Below are 17,384 nucleotides of genomic sequence, written 5' to 3'. Positions count from 1 at the left end.
TCGGTAGAGATGGGCGTTATAACATAACAGGATGAATAACAGTGTTGCGGCCACGGCAACGTTATCGCGGCAACACGTTGCGGAGAACTCCCTGTTATTATAATAACGTATCTATCTACACAATGTTGCAGGAAAGCCGCGCGGACAACGAAAACGAAAACATGAATTGCCATTAGTGCCGTTGCCGCAACGCTACCAGAGCAACGATAACTTCTGAAACGAACTAGAATAACGCATCCTGTCTGGACAACGCGGCAACGCCCGACTCGCGACTACAACTGAAAACTGAACTGATCAACCGACAATGATAACTGAACGCCGCAACACCGACCGGCGGACAACGGTTTATAGCGGCAACGAGTTGAGTTGGCAATCGTTATTGAAATAACAGGTTGCCGCAACACGTTATTGGGCAGTGCGTTATCGTTATAACGGTTGCCGGAAAACAACGATAATTCCCATCTCTAGACTACTCGGCAGACGTCGGTTACGATCGGATTTGACCTTGAATAAACTACGCAATCGTTTCTGTTCGTGGCATGGCAACAAAACTTTTTATCTCGACACTCCCACTTTGACGTTTTATCTCGGTGTTCATTTCGAGAATGGTTTTAATACGGAGTATTTGATTCAGCACATTTAGGGGTTTTGGCTGAATTGTTGATAATGATTTTGAGAATTCATGGTCCAATGACGAAATTCACGCATAATTCACGCACTTTTTCATGGTCACCTAAATTCACGCATAATTCACGCTTTTCAAGGTTTTCATGGCTGGTGGCAACCCTGTTATTTCTCGACTTAAGAGTGCAATATACCTGAATGAGCTATGATCTTTGATTCATTATTTCTCGACTTGAGAGTGCAATATACCTGAATGAGTTATGATCTTTGATTCATTATTTCTCGACTTAAGAGTGCAATATACCTGAATGAGCTATGATCTTTGATTCATTATTTCTCGACTTAAAGAGTGCAATATACCTGGATGAGCTATGATCTTTGATTAATTATTTCTCTACTTAAGAGTGCAATATACCTGAATGAGCTATGATCTTTGATTCATTATTTCTCGACTTAAGAGTGCAATATACCTGAATGAGCTATGATCTTTGATTCATTATTTCTCGACTTGAGAGTGCAATATACCTGAATGAGCTATGATCTTTGATTCATTATTTCTCGACTTGAGAGTGCAATATACCTGAATGAGCTGGCTAAGTGGTCATCTCCATTTGTCGTCACTTCTAAATCCTCTTTTTTGTCCTTCTTTATCCTCTTAGCTGCTGAACCACCTGACGATCCATATTCTCTTTTGACTATTATTTTACCTGCATTTTCCTGTAAACACAATGTTGAGGTATAAATTAGGTGAGCGGTGAGCAGTATAAATAACTAAGAGAAATTGATAAAGCTTATCAGTTCTTTATAAAAGTCAACCCCTAGTAACCTAATTTGTGGCATTTTGAGTACTTACAAACATCTAATGCATTGGTGACTAGTGTCTAATCTAGTCGGAATAAAAAAAACAATTCTATCTCAAATACAGATCTATTTTTTTAATGTTACAATCCATATTGGGTGGAAAAAGGAATATTTTAAGCCCCTAATGGATATGATTACAGCTTAAAATAGAGGAAAAAAATCAGGTCATCCAATACAAGGACATGTCAGAGATATGAGAAATATATGTAAATTCAATAATATAACAAACAGATCTGGCGGTAGTGCAGGATTAATTTATTTTCAGTCTATTCATTTAACACAGAAGCTATCAACTATAATCAGCCCTCAGAGACAGAGGATGTGACAGTTGATAGGGAACGTGTTACAAAAGATTTCATTACCTAAAAAAAAAATGTAGCATTAAATAAAAAAAAAACCTTCTTGGTCACCTTCTCATCATCACTATCGTTATAATCGACACGTTCCATTTGCACAGTCTTCTCCCGACGGAAGAGTTCTAGCGTAGTTGTTCGGCAATACAGGTCCTCCATAGTGAGAGGGTAGAAGGGAGGGCGTTGGGGATGAGCGGACAGGTCTATGATGGGGTAACCTGAGGTCAGAGTCTGGAGCAAGGAACATAGGACACATCACTTCTAACTAGAGTGGGCTAAACTAGTGGAAGGAATTGTACATATTGCTTGCTTATTAACTAAATTTTATAGGAAGAAAAAAAAGTATGGTAGAACTCGGATTATCCAGATAAATTGGGGCTGGACCCCATCCGGAAAGTAACCAATACGCATACAGTATACTGTAGCATCAATTATCTGAGGCCCAATCATCCAGGAATATGTTGGTTAACCTAAAGGAAGAAATTTAAATAATTTAAACAAGATTGCCCGTCAATCCCTACTGCAAAAAGTGACTGCTACAAGCAGATTTTGTACGATAGCAACAGACAATCACCAGTATCTCCGAGCTCTCAAGATATGCGTAATCCTACAATCTCGGGAGACGATCAAAACTAGTAAAAAAATACATGTTAAACACGTCAAAATATATTTCAATACTCTTAACCATTGTCTCATTTACCCTGTTAATGACCAACCATTCGCAAAATAAGTTGTCCGAAAACCCCCAATCCCTAATCACTTGGGATAGTTTGACTCTCTACTGTAATTGGATTATTCTAGGAAAAAATCATTTAAAATATCAGAAGGCAACGGAACTAGGCATACTCATTGACTGTCGATCGATAGGACAATACAAGAGACTCGCCAATGATAGGTACCATTGGCACACACTAAAATGTATTATCTCAAGCTGAAAAAACTTTGATGGAAATTTGTTCGGCTGATATTTTTCCTCTAGGTGAACTGGATAGTTTGGTGTCCAGATAATTGATAATATTGACAAATGGAGTTTGGATAATTTGAGTTCTACTATAAACAGAATTTGAATGTAGACACCCTCTTGTTAAGACGGCCACATGCATATGACTCAAACACTCGCTTATGTCTTTCGTTACGTAAAAAAAGTATCAACTTGTCTTATTCCTGTTTCTTCTAATAAGCGAATTTCCCCTGTAGGGAAGCGATTATCGTAGGTGATATGGTGAAACGAGGGCCCGGAACTGATTTAGACTAGTTTTTTATTTTTTATTTTGATGACCCCAGAGACCAAAACACATGGTGTTCCGCACAAGAGAGTGTCTACTGTATTTCTATTTCTTAGCAAACCCGCTAATACGCAGTTTTTGATAAGAAAAATAACAGTTTGGTTCAGATTTTTTTTTTAAATTAAAGATGATTCAAATAGTTCCATAAAAAATTTAAACTATGATTTCGTTACTTTAGGTGTGTTCACGAATGTGGGCTCTTTAGGTAGCAGTAATAAGTATTTTTTACATAAGATTCTGGTTTTACATAGATAAACATAAAACTATGTTTTGTTATCGTTCTAAATAATTAGTATTCTAAATAAAGGGAAACTTCAGTTATAAGGTTGGTTTTTCAAGCTAATACTAATAAATTACTATTTCTCAATGAAAAATTGAGAATAATGCATCAGCCGGTACCGTTTTTATCCTGGTAGCATGCTATTTTCATATCTTACCTTTTTGTGTGATTTTGGTTTAGTCTTCTTTTCATTGTCTGAATCTATTAATCGGTCAAAAACTGAGTCTGAATCCTCTTTATTGGTCTGTAAAAAGCACAAACAAAATTACTGTTCATTTATATACAAACAAGTTTAGCTTGACGGAAGCTTAAATTACCTAAATAAATAGTATAGTATACTGTAGTAGCATTTCTCATTGGATCAATACTTGTTTTTTTATTCTCGCATACTTTTGGCTCTGTGAATTGAAACTAAATTATTGAAAACTATAACTATTATATTCCCAAATTAATTTATAATTAATCAGCCAGAATTCTAACTGGAGTAAATAAATTAAAATTAAATTGACAAGCTTTTATTATTATTCTCCCAATTTCAACAGTTTGGAGCAAAGGAGCTATAGCATTTTTTACAATGACTATCTTTAATTTTGTTCACAACAAAATTTAAAATATTGTATCAGTCATAGGAATGACTTGACTAAATAAATAAATATAACGTTATCAAAATAATTCTTTTCCTTTTTTATTGTATCAATTAATGGCAATTTTCCAAAGATTAAAGTAAAACAAACTGTAAATCATGTATATTTTGAATTTACTAAATTATAAAATATTGAGACTGGTTTTATAAAAGATAAACGTCTTGAGCCTGAAGGCCAAATGACAATTGCCAAGTTGTCTGACAACTCATCTTCACATTCCAGCCCCTTTTCAAGACTCTAGGGTGCTTAGTTTGGCCACAGAGTCTTTGTTTTAATCATATCGTGTAAATGCCGCTCGTCATAAAAAAATAGTAGGCATTGTAATTGAGCAACATGTCAGGGTGAACTGTGTTTTTGTAAGGCTTGGTAATATAGAACTGTTAAAATGCTTGAAAATGCCCCTAAACCATTTAGGGTCTTTCTTGTTTTGGTGTCAAAACAAATTTCAACCGAGAAAAGCTTTTGTTCAAGCGTAAAGATTTTGGGCACCATTTTAGAACACATAATTTTTTTTTGACGAGACCTATGTGTTGAAGGTATTCTTTTACCTAATGCTTTGTTGATTCCTTCAGTCAAAGCAACTGTCTTGGTGGATGAGATTGCTCACTTTTCACCAGTTTTTAGCGAATTTCCCTATAGGGAAGTAGCTATTACCGTAGGTGGCACGGCAAGACCTAGACCCGGGACCGATTTACTTTTTCATTTTGATGTCCCCAGAGGCCAAAAACACCATTCGTTCAAATTTTTATATATGTATATATATATATATATATATATATATAGACTTATATATATATATATATATATATATATATACGTCCGTGAACGCGATAACTTGAGTAATTTTTGTCCGATTTTGATGAAATTTGGTTTAAAGGTGTAAAGCGGGATAAACTTGAATGAGTTCGCGAACCAGCACGATCGGATCATGGGAACGGGGCTTTACGGGGGGTTTTATGGGGTAAAAATTGGTTTTTCTCACTTTTGACCCTCAGAACACAAAATTTCCCGATTTATCTTTAGACCTTTTTAAAGAGCTTAAAAAAACAAATAATTTAGTATATAAAAGTATTTTTGTTCGATTATTAGTAACGGAGAAAATTAAAAAAATTGTTAATTTAAAATTCCCATGTTATTCTTATGGAGAATATTGTCAAATGTTGTAGTTTGCTTGTTTATGGATATATTTTGATCAAACTTGGCAAATTTATTTATTTTCTACTAAGCTATCAATATTTTACTCAAAAACACACTTTATTAGTTCCCTTGTAGCAGCAAACCTAGGTACTCGTTAAACATAATGTTATTAAAATATATTTAACTGAAAATCAATTCAGACAAATGGAAATTCGCTTAGTCGGCAGGTTTGCTGCGGCGGGGGTATTGAGGATAACGGGCGTCCTTGGCGCGGATTATCTTCAATATCCCCTCGCCCTTTGAAATGTTTATGCCACTCAAAGAGCAGTATACCACATGCATAGATCTTCATACACTTCCAAGAGAGAATAAGTTTCTATAGCAGACTTAACGAAATTCATAAAATATTTCTATTGTCATGTTGCTGAATGATACCATTTTCCAAAGAGCGGCAAATAAAAGATCTGACAGTGGCCAAACTAAGGAGCTTGGTGTCGTTGAACCGACCAGAATGTGAACGAGGAAATGTCAGGCGAATTGGCAACATGGAATTGGCCCTTCATACTCATGCCGTTTGTCTCTTAGAAATCCAGTCTCGTTATTTTACAGCCACACCCTGTATGTTACCTTTATTGAATTGTTTTTACAACAGGTCAAGTCTGAGAAAACCAATGATGTTTTCTCAGAATAATTTTGCTGTTTATAATTCCAAGTGTGTGAGGAAAACAACCAAATTTAACTCAGTGGTTTACATCTATACTTATTTAATACGCAAGCAGGTTTTTTGTGACAATTACTCCTCCGAAACTACTGAACCGATTGACATGTTTTTGGTGTCATTGGAAAGAGCGTAACGTGAAGTTGTGCAGGAAACTTTCTTTTTAGGGAAATAATTAGAGAGTGAGGCCCTGGGGCCCTTTAAAGTTTTGTATATGTCCATAAGATTAACATGGGTAACAAAATTTGTTATGGAACTCCAGCTGTTGTCAGAAATTAAAAGTGAAATATTTATTGATGGTATCCATGGTAACAATGAACAAACCCACAACATTTAAAAATGTAAACAAGCAGAACTAACTGTCAAATTAATTTTGATTTCACAATTCCACACAGCTGGTCCAAATTTAAATACTGCATGATAATTTGAACAGGAACGGTATGGATCATAAACATGAATAAAATATGTCACTCGCCTGAATTTAAACATTTAACATTGATTAAATGTAACTGTCAAACTATATGTTGATGTCATTAGTATTGGATTCTTTCAGTTACGTCATTTGTTGACCTAGTCCGTCCAATATTTTTGAGCTGCTGTAATAATATTTTACAGAAAATAACTGTTATATAAATTCATGGATATAAGTAATAGTTTAGATTCTACAATCATTACTGTTATTAAAATGTGTATCCGCAACAAACCTTCAGACTAAGCGAATTTTCATTTACCTGGCTTAATTTCTACCCTGAAAATTTTCATTTTTTTCCTATTTAAATAACATTAAGTTAATTTTAATATGAGTACTTAGGTTTGCTGCTACAGGGAAGGTAGGTGTGTTTTGTTTAAATGTTGATAGCTAAGTATGATTGTTATTGGTTTGCAAATCCTGTAATACTTTACAATTGCTCGAATTCGAGCAACATGTGCACTAGTTTGATTAAATACAAGAACACGAGATAATGTGGGATTTATCCTACGATATATTATGTGTCAAAACTATTATATTTTAAGAATTTAATCAACAGATGCTATTTTTATTTAACAAAGATCACAAAATATTGTAGCTTTTAAACTGAACGCTATTAGTTTAACTTGCTCCATCCTCATTCCAAATTCCTCCATCCTAATACCATCTATATAAATAAAATTAGAGTTTTGTCTGTACATTGCTCAGAATTATATACTTTTAGGTTATTTTTACGTTTTATACATTAAAGAAGCAGAAACGAGTCTTATCTCAATTTCTGTCTGTCTGTCTGTCCCTTTGTCTGTAACACTCAAGATGGCATTTTACGCAATCTTCTCCGTGAAAACCAGAGTACATATCAAGATCCAAGCCATTTTAATGTATTCACTGGATTGGCGAGAGTGTCTTAAATATAGCCTCACTACTTTGTAAATAAAATTATGGACGTTCAAAAATGCAGTTTTGTGCGATTTTTGTCAAATTTTCGTTCAATTTTTATCACAGAATCGTCTATGAAATAACGAACAGCTGTTCGGATCAAGATTATTTTTTCTAGCTGTCAATGACATGTTTACAAATGCTGTTTACAAATACCGCAACTATTTCGAATCACGTTTTGAAAGCAAATCCCAACCAAGTGAGATTAAAAACGTTTTTCTTACATAACGGATTTAATTAATCGCAAGTGCAATAATATAATCTAATAGTGTAACCGTAAATGAAATTAAATAACTAGACATCGACCAAATCGGAACCAGAAATTCTTTGAGTATAAAATGTTTCTTGAGTTTTGACAACCAGAAAGAAGAAGACCTTGAATCAGTGTTGTATAGGGCTGTGACACTGAAATGATCGTCGCCAATAGCTTACTAAAAAGGTTTCCACTCATTGACGGCGCTTCAATGGCGATTGTGTAAAGTGTAAAGTAAAAAATCACAACTGCAGTGGGTGATTGTAACAGAGGTTTAACAGAGGAAGTGCTAAACTCGCTTTTCCAATGTGTCACTTTCTGTTTCTACTCACCGTGTGATGCAACCGCTGGACCATACAGCCAATAGGCCCATAGCTCATATCTTGGGTACGTAAGCCTACATATTTATTCATAACAACCTTTTTGACGACGATCCTTGATACCGGTACTTTTCCATAGAATACATGGCCTACCTACTTAAAAAATAAAATTACAAATGACCAAAACCCCAACATTGTGTGATTTTCGTCACATTTCCTTCTAATGTTAATAGATATACTAATCATTGTTTAGAGAATGCGTAATCTATTAAATAACAAAAAGTTGTTTGGGTATGGTTGCTTTTTTTCAAACTGACACGATAAGTTTACGCTATAACTTTTTACGAGAAAATCCAAAAGCAAGAGATCAATAACCTCGAAGCTAGATATTAATGTATTTAATTGGTCCGATTTACTGTAATTCTTAGGTAGGTTCTTACGTAGGTACTGGTTCTTTTCCTTAGAACCGGTAGTTTACAAATTAGATATCGTTGGTTTTGTCTTAACTCTGTATAAGTTTTGCTTTTTCTGCCTGGATTCCAAATCTTAGCTTACCCGGTATGCTAAGAAAATGATAACCTATTTGAGTAAAACATTTGTTGGGCAAACCATCATGAATTGTTTACGCCTTTATATTGTTTATGTATCAATAGTTCGTGGCCTTTGTTGGATTGTTGTATTGTGTTGTTTTGTTGTATGTTGGTAACGCATTAATGTCCTTATTTCTCAGTGTTTCACGGAATGGACAAGAGCACCTTTGATACTGAAAATGTCAACCGGAATAAAGTGTTAAATGGTGAGGTTGAGGTAGTACTTTAAATACGTTTAAGTTAACCGATGTGGAAAGTAACTTTCAATTATAGGCCTACTTTAGGGCTACGCTTCATGGATCTATAAAACATTTTTAAGTTTAATCATTGGACATATGGACCAACACGATCCGGGCGACATTTAATTGCGAAGCATTTATTTTGGCTTGAACTGTCAGATACTGTATTTGCGAAGGTTTATATATAATAGTTTTGCCAGCATATCTGCAAATATGCAAACTAATTGCTGCTCTTAATCTTAATATAAGAAGGTTTCAACTGACTACTATAAGATCCCCGTGCGTAGAACGGGCACAGAGCTAGTCATAGACTAAACATACGCCTTAGTAGGTTAAAGCGCAGTTGTGACAGGTTTTTTTGTGTACTTTGTCAGCCATCTATGTTTTTTTTTTTTCATGGAAATAGTTAACAAGAACACCTTTTACATGTATCTTTCACATGCTGATCCACAATCTCTAACTGCAAATCATTAAAGCAGCATTATTCAACCAACAGCAGGCCTAAACTCTAAAGTTATCAAACATCTACAGTACACACAAACACACAATTGAACAATGACAAAGAAAAATCTACAAAGAAGTAGGGCCTATGTTTAATCTGTGTTAATACTTGCTTGTGTTAATACTAAATACTAGTCATTAAGATAAAAGAACCATTTTCATTGAAAACAAAAGCACATTAAAAAACGATGATTGCCCATGGAAATGATTTTTCAAAAGGAAAAAACAGTATGAAAATGAAAAGCTAGAGGAAAATTATTAACCTATAGTTGCAAATGAATGATGAATATGTTTTGTGATCACACTTAAATGAAACCATGAGTCATGCAGTTAAACAGTAAAAGATAGGCTCAAAATATACAAAATATCCTTACAATTGAATTATTTAATGTATAGAAATTGTGGAGAAATAATAATGAGTACCGTACTATGTTTTACATTAAATGTTTTCAAGTAAAACTATCGGTACTTCTAGCTCTTGACACTATATTGACAAGAAGGTGGTGTTTTATTCCAATTTGTTTTAAAACTTTGAAATTAATTTTAGATACATGTACATAAATGTTTACCAAATTACCTTTTTTTGTGTCTTGGGTTTGGGTTTCTTTTCACTATTACTATTACTACTACTAGATTCTATAAGGCGATCAAAAACTGAATCAGACTCATCTGAAAAACTCTGAAACAATGACAACACAAACTAGTTAAAAAATGTAAAGATTCTGTTACTAAAAAACCTACATTAGTAAAAATGTTTTGTTCATAACATTAACAGTTACAAAAGAAAACAGCATTGTAATTTTGGTCAACCCTAAAAAATTAATGATGATAAATGTAGATATTTAATTTGACAAAGTTATACTTAATATGATCAAGCCAACAAAAATATCCATTCATCACAAACTGAAATCAAAGTGCGTGCAAGACAAACACAATAAGGAAACAACCGATAAATGGATGGCATGAAATGAAGTTGGCGATCATGAGAAAGCAAACCAAGAAAATAATGGAATCACAAAACTTTACAAAACTAAGTCACAAACAATAAAGACTATAGTTGACACTTCCACAGTTCATTACAACAAATATTTACCAAAAGGTATACAAACTGCAAAGGTAAAATACAAAACCAATTTGAACCACTGTATTACTGATGGGAAATAAGACAAGTGGATTCTTTGTAATAACCCTGACCTGTCCAATTCCTTACGGCAAAGGACTACGGACAGAGACATCATGTATCGTGTATGAACAGTAGAGACCCGATAGTCCGAAATGGTTGGGACCGGACATATTTCGGATTACCGAATATTTCGGACGTTTTTTGTTTTGGACGCTAGGCACGAGCCCGGGATTGTTTTTCACATTACTTTAGGCTAGACCTAAGGGTTGCGGCATTATCACTTAGATAAAATCCATTGGTGATTTGGCGGGATTGGAACCCGGGACGAAAATAAAAAATGTTAACTAAAAAAATGGCAAAATGTTAACTAAAATACTCCATACAAGTCTATCTCACACGGCTGCTAAAGAATACTCCGACGAGGTACTACTATCATTACACAACAGGGCTAGCAGTTTCGGTTATTCCCAATGGGTGACAGCACGTACTGGGTCATCACTTTTTGTGTCTACAATATACTGCATTAATATCGTTACCTGACAGTGCTAGTAGTTTCAACTTTCCCCGATAAGTGACAGCAAACTGACTGGGTAAAAAAAAATAAATAAAAAAAATATTTTTAAAAATTTAAATAAAAAATATATTTTTTGTTTCGGATTAAGCGAACTTTTGGATTACTGAAGTTCGGATTATCGGGATTCCACTGTATCGTGTAAGTGACATAAAGACTTTTTAACATTAGTAGGCCTATACTACTTATTGTGGTTTGACTGTTAAGCACGATATAACATGTTGAAGCGTGTTACTATAATTTATAGCAACGGTACTGGACTCATAGGATCGTTAAGGCTCAATATAATCAATCTAGGGTTGCTAGCGACATTCTGAGTTGAATAATAAAGATCTAAAATTAATTACTGAGCCAAACCACATCCATATCACAGCCATTTTGATGATCTAATAATTTCAAATGCATCTAATTAAATATAATAAGGAAATGAACACCTAAAACTTCCACTCGTACCTTAAGGGTACGAGTGTGCTCTAAAATATATTTTACATATTAAGCTGAAATAATTAATAGTTCCCTAACCCCTTAATCCCCCCCTTCCTGAAAAAAATTAGAACATATTTTAATATTACTTATACTAAGGAAAACTTATCAATCGGCGGTGGAGTCCACCCTTGACCATGGCGCCTACACCCTCTTGACTATGGAACACGACTGACCTCTGTCTCTGCGCTTCCTACCCCCTCCCCCGTTCTCCAGCAATCAGCTGATCCTTACCGTGTGATGCGTCGCCGCTGTGACGCAAGCGTCACAATGTACAAGAAAAGAATATTGAATTTCCAGCAAAGATCTCAAAAAGTCTTTTGTATCAAGTGTCATCTATAATCCATCCATCTTTAAAACACGAGCAATATACAAATCACTCAAACATTTCTACTATTATAATAGTTTTCTCACCTCATCTCCTTTGTTCTGTGCACACTTTTCAATCGCTTCCACAGCATCCTTGAAAGCATTTGACTTGTTTGCCCTGATTAAAGCTTCTTTATATTGTTCGTAAGGCTTTAAATTGCTTTCCTCAATCCAACCACTGAAATTCATGCAAATACTTATCAACATAAATCTGTGATTAAAAATCCATCAGTTTTTTTTTTTTTTTTTAATTAACAAAATCAAACTAATTTGATAAACATAATTTGATTTATTATATATGTTACTGCTGTCTCATAGACACATGAAAAATTACAGTACATGAAAAAATTTTATCTGCTGTTACCCGTTGGATAACTCCCAACATGGCTTTGTGTTTTATGACTTGTACTACTATGTACCCGCTGAAGCCCTGACTTTGTTCAGGCTAAATCTACCTTTATTACATTATAAGAAGTTTTTGAAGAGACTGTACAGGGAAAGGATGCAAAACATCATTGCAAAGATCTGATCAGCTATTATGATCTTATTTTAGTCAAAATCTGATAGAAATTGGCTGAGTAGGCGTGTGTGCCGCTCTTGTTCCGCGGTTGAAGGGTAATTTCTTCACATAACTTTTGTTCCGGAGGTCAGCAGGTAGATTTCGGGGCTGGCCGAAACATCACTTTTGTTTTGCGGACATCTATCTTGTTCCGCGAGAGAGGGGGCTGCACTCTCCCTCCCCTAAATCCTCTCTTCACTCTCCTCCTAATTCTTTTTTCATAGGTTAGGTTAAACTGAATTAATATTGATTTTTTTTTTATAAGAAGTAAATGATAATTTAACGAGTTTTAAACCTGCATGAAAGAAAGAATTAGGAGGAGGGCGAAAGAAAGAATTAGGAGGAGGGCAAAAGAAAGGATATGGGGGAGAGAGTGTACAGCCCCTCTCTTGCGGAACAAGAGAGATGTCCGTGGAACAAAAGCAATGTTTTGACCGGTCCTGAAATCTACCTGCTGACCCCCGGTACAAAAGTGATGTGAAGAGATTAGCCTTCAACCGCGGAACAAAAGTGATACAGCCGAGTGGGCAGGTTTGCTATAATTTATCTCTGTATTAATTTTTACGCCACACTACACTGTTTTAACAAACTCCACAAAAGGATTTAGTCCAGAACACAGCTGTTTGCCGCCAGCTTAATCAAATGGGGTTTCATTACGTACTACTGTACTGTAATGATTTTTACAGGACATTAACCAGCTGATTATATACTGTATTTGGCAATGACTGAGCGTGGTTTATAAACAAAAACATAACCTCTCTTAGATATATTCTAGAAATATTCTAGTTCTTGCCACTGGGAAAATACATAAAGAATCAACTCTCTTAGAGGTTATGACTAGTGATGATAAGTCATTTAGTCAGTGGTAATATATAAGGATCCGTACGGATTTAGTAATATTGCGTGAAATATCGTACGTCACTCGTCCAAAATGTGTTTACCGGACTCGTATGATAATCTCTCTACATTGTCTCGAATGGGAACAACCACATTCGTCCGGTAAACACCTTTTTTCAGGACTAGTAACATAATCTATCTATATATTAATAGGCAAGCATGTTTCTTTAAAACCTTTTTTCTCAGCTCGTGTGCATCGTGGGGTAAATCTACGCATACCGTTAGAAAGCTATTTTCCTGTAGGTGTGCAGAATCCCTTTATAAATTTAAATAGGCTCAAAGATAAGCACAAAAAATGAGTTTAAAAATTTGAAAAAATTAACATGGATCTTATGCGTTGCCATGCTGGTGACGAAATAACAACGAAATATAAACAGAAAATCAAAACAAATGGAAGAAACTCCAATCACATGTTTTATTTACAGTGGGGTGAAAATAGAGAAGTGAGTAAGTTTACATTACATATTTTTGGTCGAGTTTCGACCACTGGACGATCTCTCGTACACAATTAACAAAAACTTTCACAACTTTTACTTTAGCCTACAATCTGTTTGGCTAATGGTAACAGCTAATACTTTAGAATAGAAATCTTCACGTACATAGAAAATTCCAATGACTATGTTCGCGAATGTTTGAGGTTACCGGTTTTGTTTGGTAAGTATTAACATTAACAATAACTCCAAAAATGTAATAAAGTGTGTACTTTAATCACTTGCACGATATGTGTTTAATCGCTTTTCAATAATTTATGTATATTTATTATGTAAAATATACTGCTTTTTAATTAAATGGAAGTTTGGTAATCGTGGTTTAGTGGGAAACTGCCTTGTTTAGATAAAGTTAAGTTTTACAGTTTTTACTTTAAACTAATTTTACTTAGGCTACTTGAAAACTGTTTGGGATGCAAAAAACATTAATAAAAAAGTTGTAGAGAATTAAATTCTCCATTACGATTTTCTGACAGATTTAAGATCCAAACATTGGTTCAGCTTATACAGACCAAAATATAAAGGCTTACAAAGTTAATTGAAACACAAAAAATAGCTTCCCCGTTTAACCCCCTTTAAATTTTGAATTTTGTAAAACTTCGTCATAATGCACATCTTCACCATACAGAGACCCCCTATACCAAATTTTATAATTCTAGGACAAATAGGCCAACTTTGGGGAAAATAGTGACCATCTGTCTGTCCTTTATTGTGGGATTTGCCTTATACAGGTGAGGCAATGAGAACGCCACAATTTGTTTTAGCTGTCACGTGTTAATTGTTGCAACAACGAATGATCAGCTGTGCTTATAAAATCAATTAAACTATGCCATTTTAGTAAATATTATGCCTGAGGCTATTAACACTGAGATTTTGACGTGGAAACCTATTTAAAAGATAGTGATTCTTGTGCAAAAAACCAGAGATTGTTTGGACCACATTCCACCCTTGGTCAACATGGCGCGGTTCCAAATTGGAAAACAATGGTGAACTGGGTAAAATTATTTAGGATAAACGCTTAAACCTTAAAAATAATCGGTGGGTATCGCAAAACTCTTTGTACACCAGCAAATGTTGAAAGAGTGTGAGTCACAGTAACTCAAAGTCCAAAGGGATTTGCCAGGAAGCTTTTGTAGTTGAAAGCTTTACGTTGGCTCCTTTTTTGGGAGAGGGGGGGTTGTTCTAATAAGATAATTGAAGTTCGAGGTTTTTTAAAGTCGCCCCACAGATTTGCTTGAACTGAAGCTAAGAATCATCCAAAAACTAAAGCGAACCTGAGGAAATGCTGGAGGAGTATTTGATCAGGTTTTCAAGTGCCTTAAAAGGAATAAAAGGAATGTCAAGTAGGACAATTTGTTCTCAAGAAATGGAAAAATGACTTTGTTAAGTTAAAATGGCAAAAGATAAGCTGTGTTTTGTTGTGCTATTTATATCTATAGGGTGAATATTATTGAGTTTGTACAGCTTATAAATTGGGATGCTTTCATTGCCCCACCCTGTATAAGTAGTCTATGGATAATTCACAATTAATTACTTGTTGTTTAGGTGATGTTAGAAATCCTGTTTGTTGTTTTAGCATTATGCCTACTTGATCAATAGAAGTCTGCTTTAAAAATGGTTAGTAGTGTATGGCATTGATAGTTTTAAACACACAATATAAATAGGTATACAGTAGGTATCGGATTATACAAAAACAATTTAAGCTTGGAGAAATCTGCAAAAATATATAATACAAGTACATTTTTATAATTTTTTTACTCAGAAGGCCTTTGTAAGTTCTTTTACGGGAATAGCTCAGATCCTGGCTTCGTTACAACCTAATGTTGACCTTTTGTTAGAAAGCATTATTAAATGGTAGCCAAATGACAAAAGGTAACTGGGTCCAGAATTGATCTCGATCAGGATTGAAGACAAGCACTATGCCCACTCAGCTACCCAGAAAACTTAATACAGTAGAACTTCAATTATCTGAGATCCAACTATCCAAATTGCTTACAGAAATAATTTAAAAAACGTAAATCCACAGCAATAAGAATAGTTATTTAAAGAAGGCAGAAGCCGTGATCACAGCAAAATCATAAACCTCTCTCACGGTCGTGTGAGACATCAACGTCTCCAACGGGTATGGAAACATCTTAACCGTTTTTCATGATTGCAACAAGATCTTGAACATCTCCTAAGGTCATGTAGACATTATCATCGTATTCCTATCTTATGTCATGGAAAATCATAATCGTTATCCACAATCGTGTCAAAATGTTGAGTTTTTCAATCGCGGAATCTTCACAGACACTTTCTGCGGTTTCAATAGTTAAAGTTCGGCATGACTTGGTCTGTTTTCTGTAAAATATCTAGAATTTCAGTAAAAATCCAAAAAGATTATAAAAGTCTACGGTTGCAGTTCTATGAGTATTCTTTTTCAAAAAGAATTTTTTTAGGTAACTTCCCACCAAAATCATTAGAAACTAAGTAACATTAGAATTTATTTTTTTAATTTGAGTTTATAAAGGCATAATAAAGTAATGTTAAAATAAGTAAGCTTGTCTTGAGACTGTCAATCTAGTTTGGGGCAGTTAAAATTTAGCCTACATACATAAAATATGGTTTTTTTTTTTGTTTAACCCAGCATGGAAGTATGGTATAGCCCTTCAACCTCAGCACCCGATGGCAGGTGTTGTCATTTAGAATAGGTGAGAACACTACAATTTATGAGAGTGTACATTAAGTACATTAAGAAGTCTAGTACCCCACTGTGTCGCTGGTACTTCCCAGATACCGGTCCATACAGTGGCAGTAAACAGCTGCTCACCAGACACATGCATTTTACCGGTGTCAATCAGTGGTCGGCAAGTATGCCAGTTCCCAATCACCCCTATGTTTTAGGCCTACTATCGCAATTTGGATTGTCAGTAAAAAAATCGATTGTTAAAAATCAGTTTTTTGTTATGTTTTTGTCTCAAGTTTTAATGAGAGATAAACACATGTTTTTCAATGTTCAATTAGGCTTAAACAGGTAAAACTTAAGTCCCCATAGATATTACATTTTTCCACACCAATTTTCTACCCCGCAGGTTTGCAGAATGACGTGTATTCTTTTGTTGTAGACCATCACTTATCTCAAATCCTAGAGAAAAAGAGGTGATATTGGACCAGCATGAATAAGTCAACCAAAAAATCTTAATAAAAACATTGTCATTAAGCATGTGTTGTAATGGTCAAATTTTATTAGGGGGGTTAGTTTTAATTATTTTAAAGCCGCGAAGGTTTGAGCGCGCTCGACAACAATGTCAAACATGTCCACGGCAAGTCAAGTCTCCTAGTTCGTGACTTGGCCGCTGCGACCTCGGGGCGCTGATGTAGACGTGGTGGGGAGAAGCCGTAACCAGCGGACAGTGGACATTTCTTGAGACAGTCGACGGCGAGCGCATGTTCGCTACACACCCTCTCCTGAGATATATAGCAGACCTGCGGCGAGAATAAGTTGTGGATGCGATACGCATCGAGCGCGAAAATAAGGGCGATAATATTAAGCGAAATAAGTATTGACAGGCGTAAGTACTGCATTGTATCCTTACATTATTAGTATTATTTTCCCATTTTACTTTGGCGAGTAGAAGTTAATATTCTTTACGATCACCTTAGTTGTAAGAGATTAGCGTATTGTATTTCTCAAGAAGTTG

General features: G+C 35.0%; 1 protein-coding gene across 4 annotated transcripts in view; it reads right to left on the bottom strand.

Moving 5' to 3' along the window:
* The window catches only part of LOC128981883 (cytokine-like nuclear factor N-PAC), a 93,774-nt gene that overhangs the window by 64,014 nt on the left and 12,376 nt on the right, over positions 1-17,384 (bottom strand). The window contains exons 4-8 of one of the 4 annotated variants that reach the window (XM_054400856.1): positions 11,806-11,938; positions 9,792-9,893; positions 3,562-3,648; positions 1,896-2,069; positions 1,205-1,341 (exon numbers count right to left, since the gene is read on the bottom strand). In XM_054400856.1, coding sequence (XP_054256831.1) covers positions 1,205-1,341; positions 1,896-2,069; positions 3,562-3,648; positions 9,792-9,893; positions 11,806-11,938 — 633 coding nt within the window. The remainder of the gene's footprint in view (positions 1-1,204; positions 1,342-1,895; positions 2,070-3,561; positions 3,649-9,791; positions 9,894-11,805; positions 11,939-17,384) is intronic. The other 3 variants (XM_054400859.1, XM_054400858.1, XM_054400860.1) reach the window with 3 other exon arrangements.

This window comes from Macrosteles quadrilineatus, unplaced genomic scaffold (genome assembly GCF_028750875.1).
Source record: "Macrosteles quadrilineatus isolate MER2022 unplaced genomic scaffold, UCM_ALF_1.0 Scaffold_55__1_contigs__length_795759, whole genome shotgun sequence".
NCBI lineage: Eukaryota > Metazoa > Arthropoda > Insecta > Hemiptera > Cicadellidae > Macrosteles > Macrosteles quadrilineatus.
The sequence above is the reverse complement of the archived record's forward strand: the minus strand, read 5'-3'. Positions and strand labels throughout refer to the sequence as shown.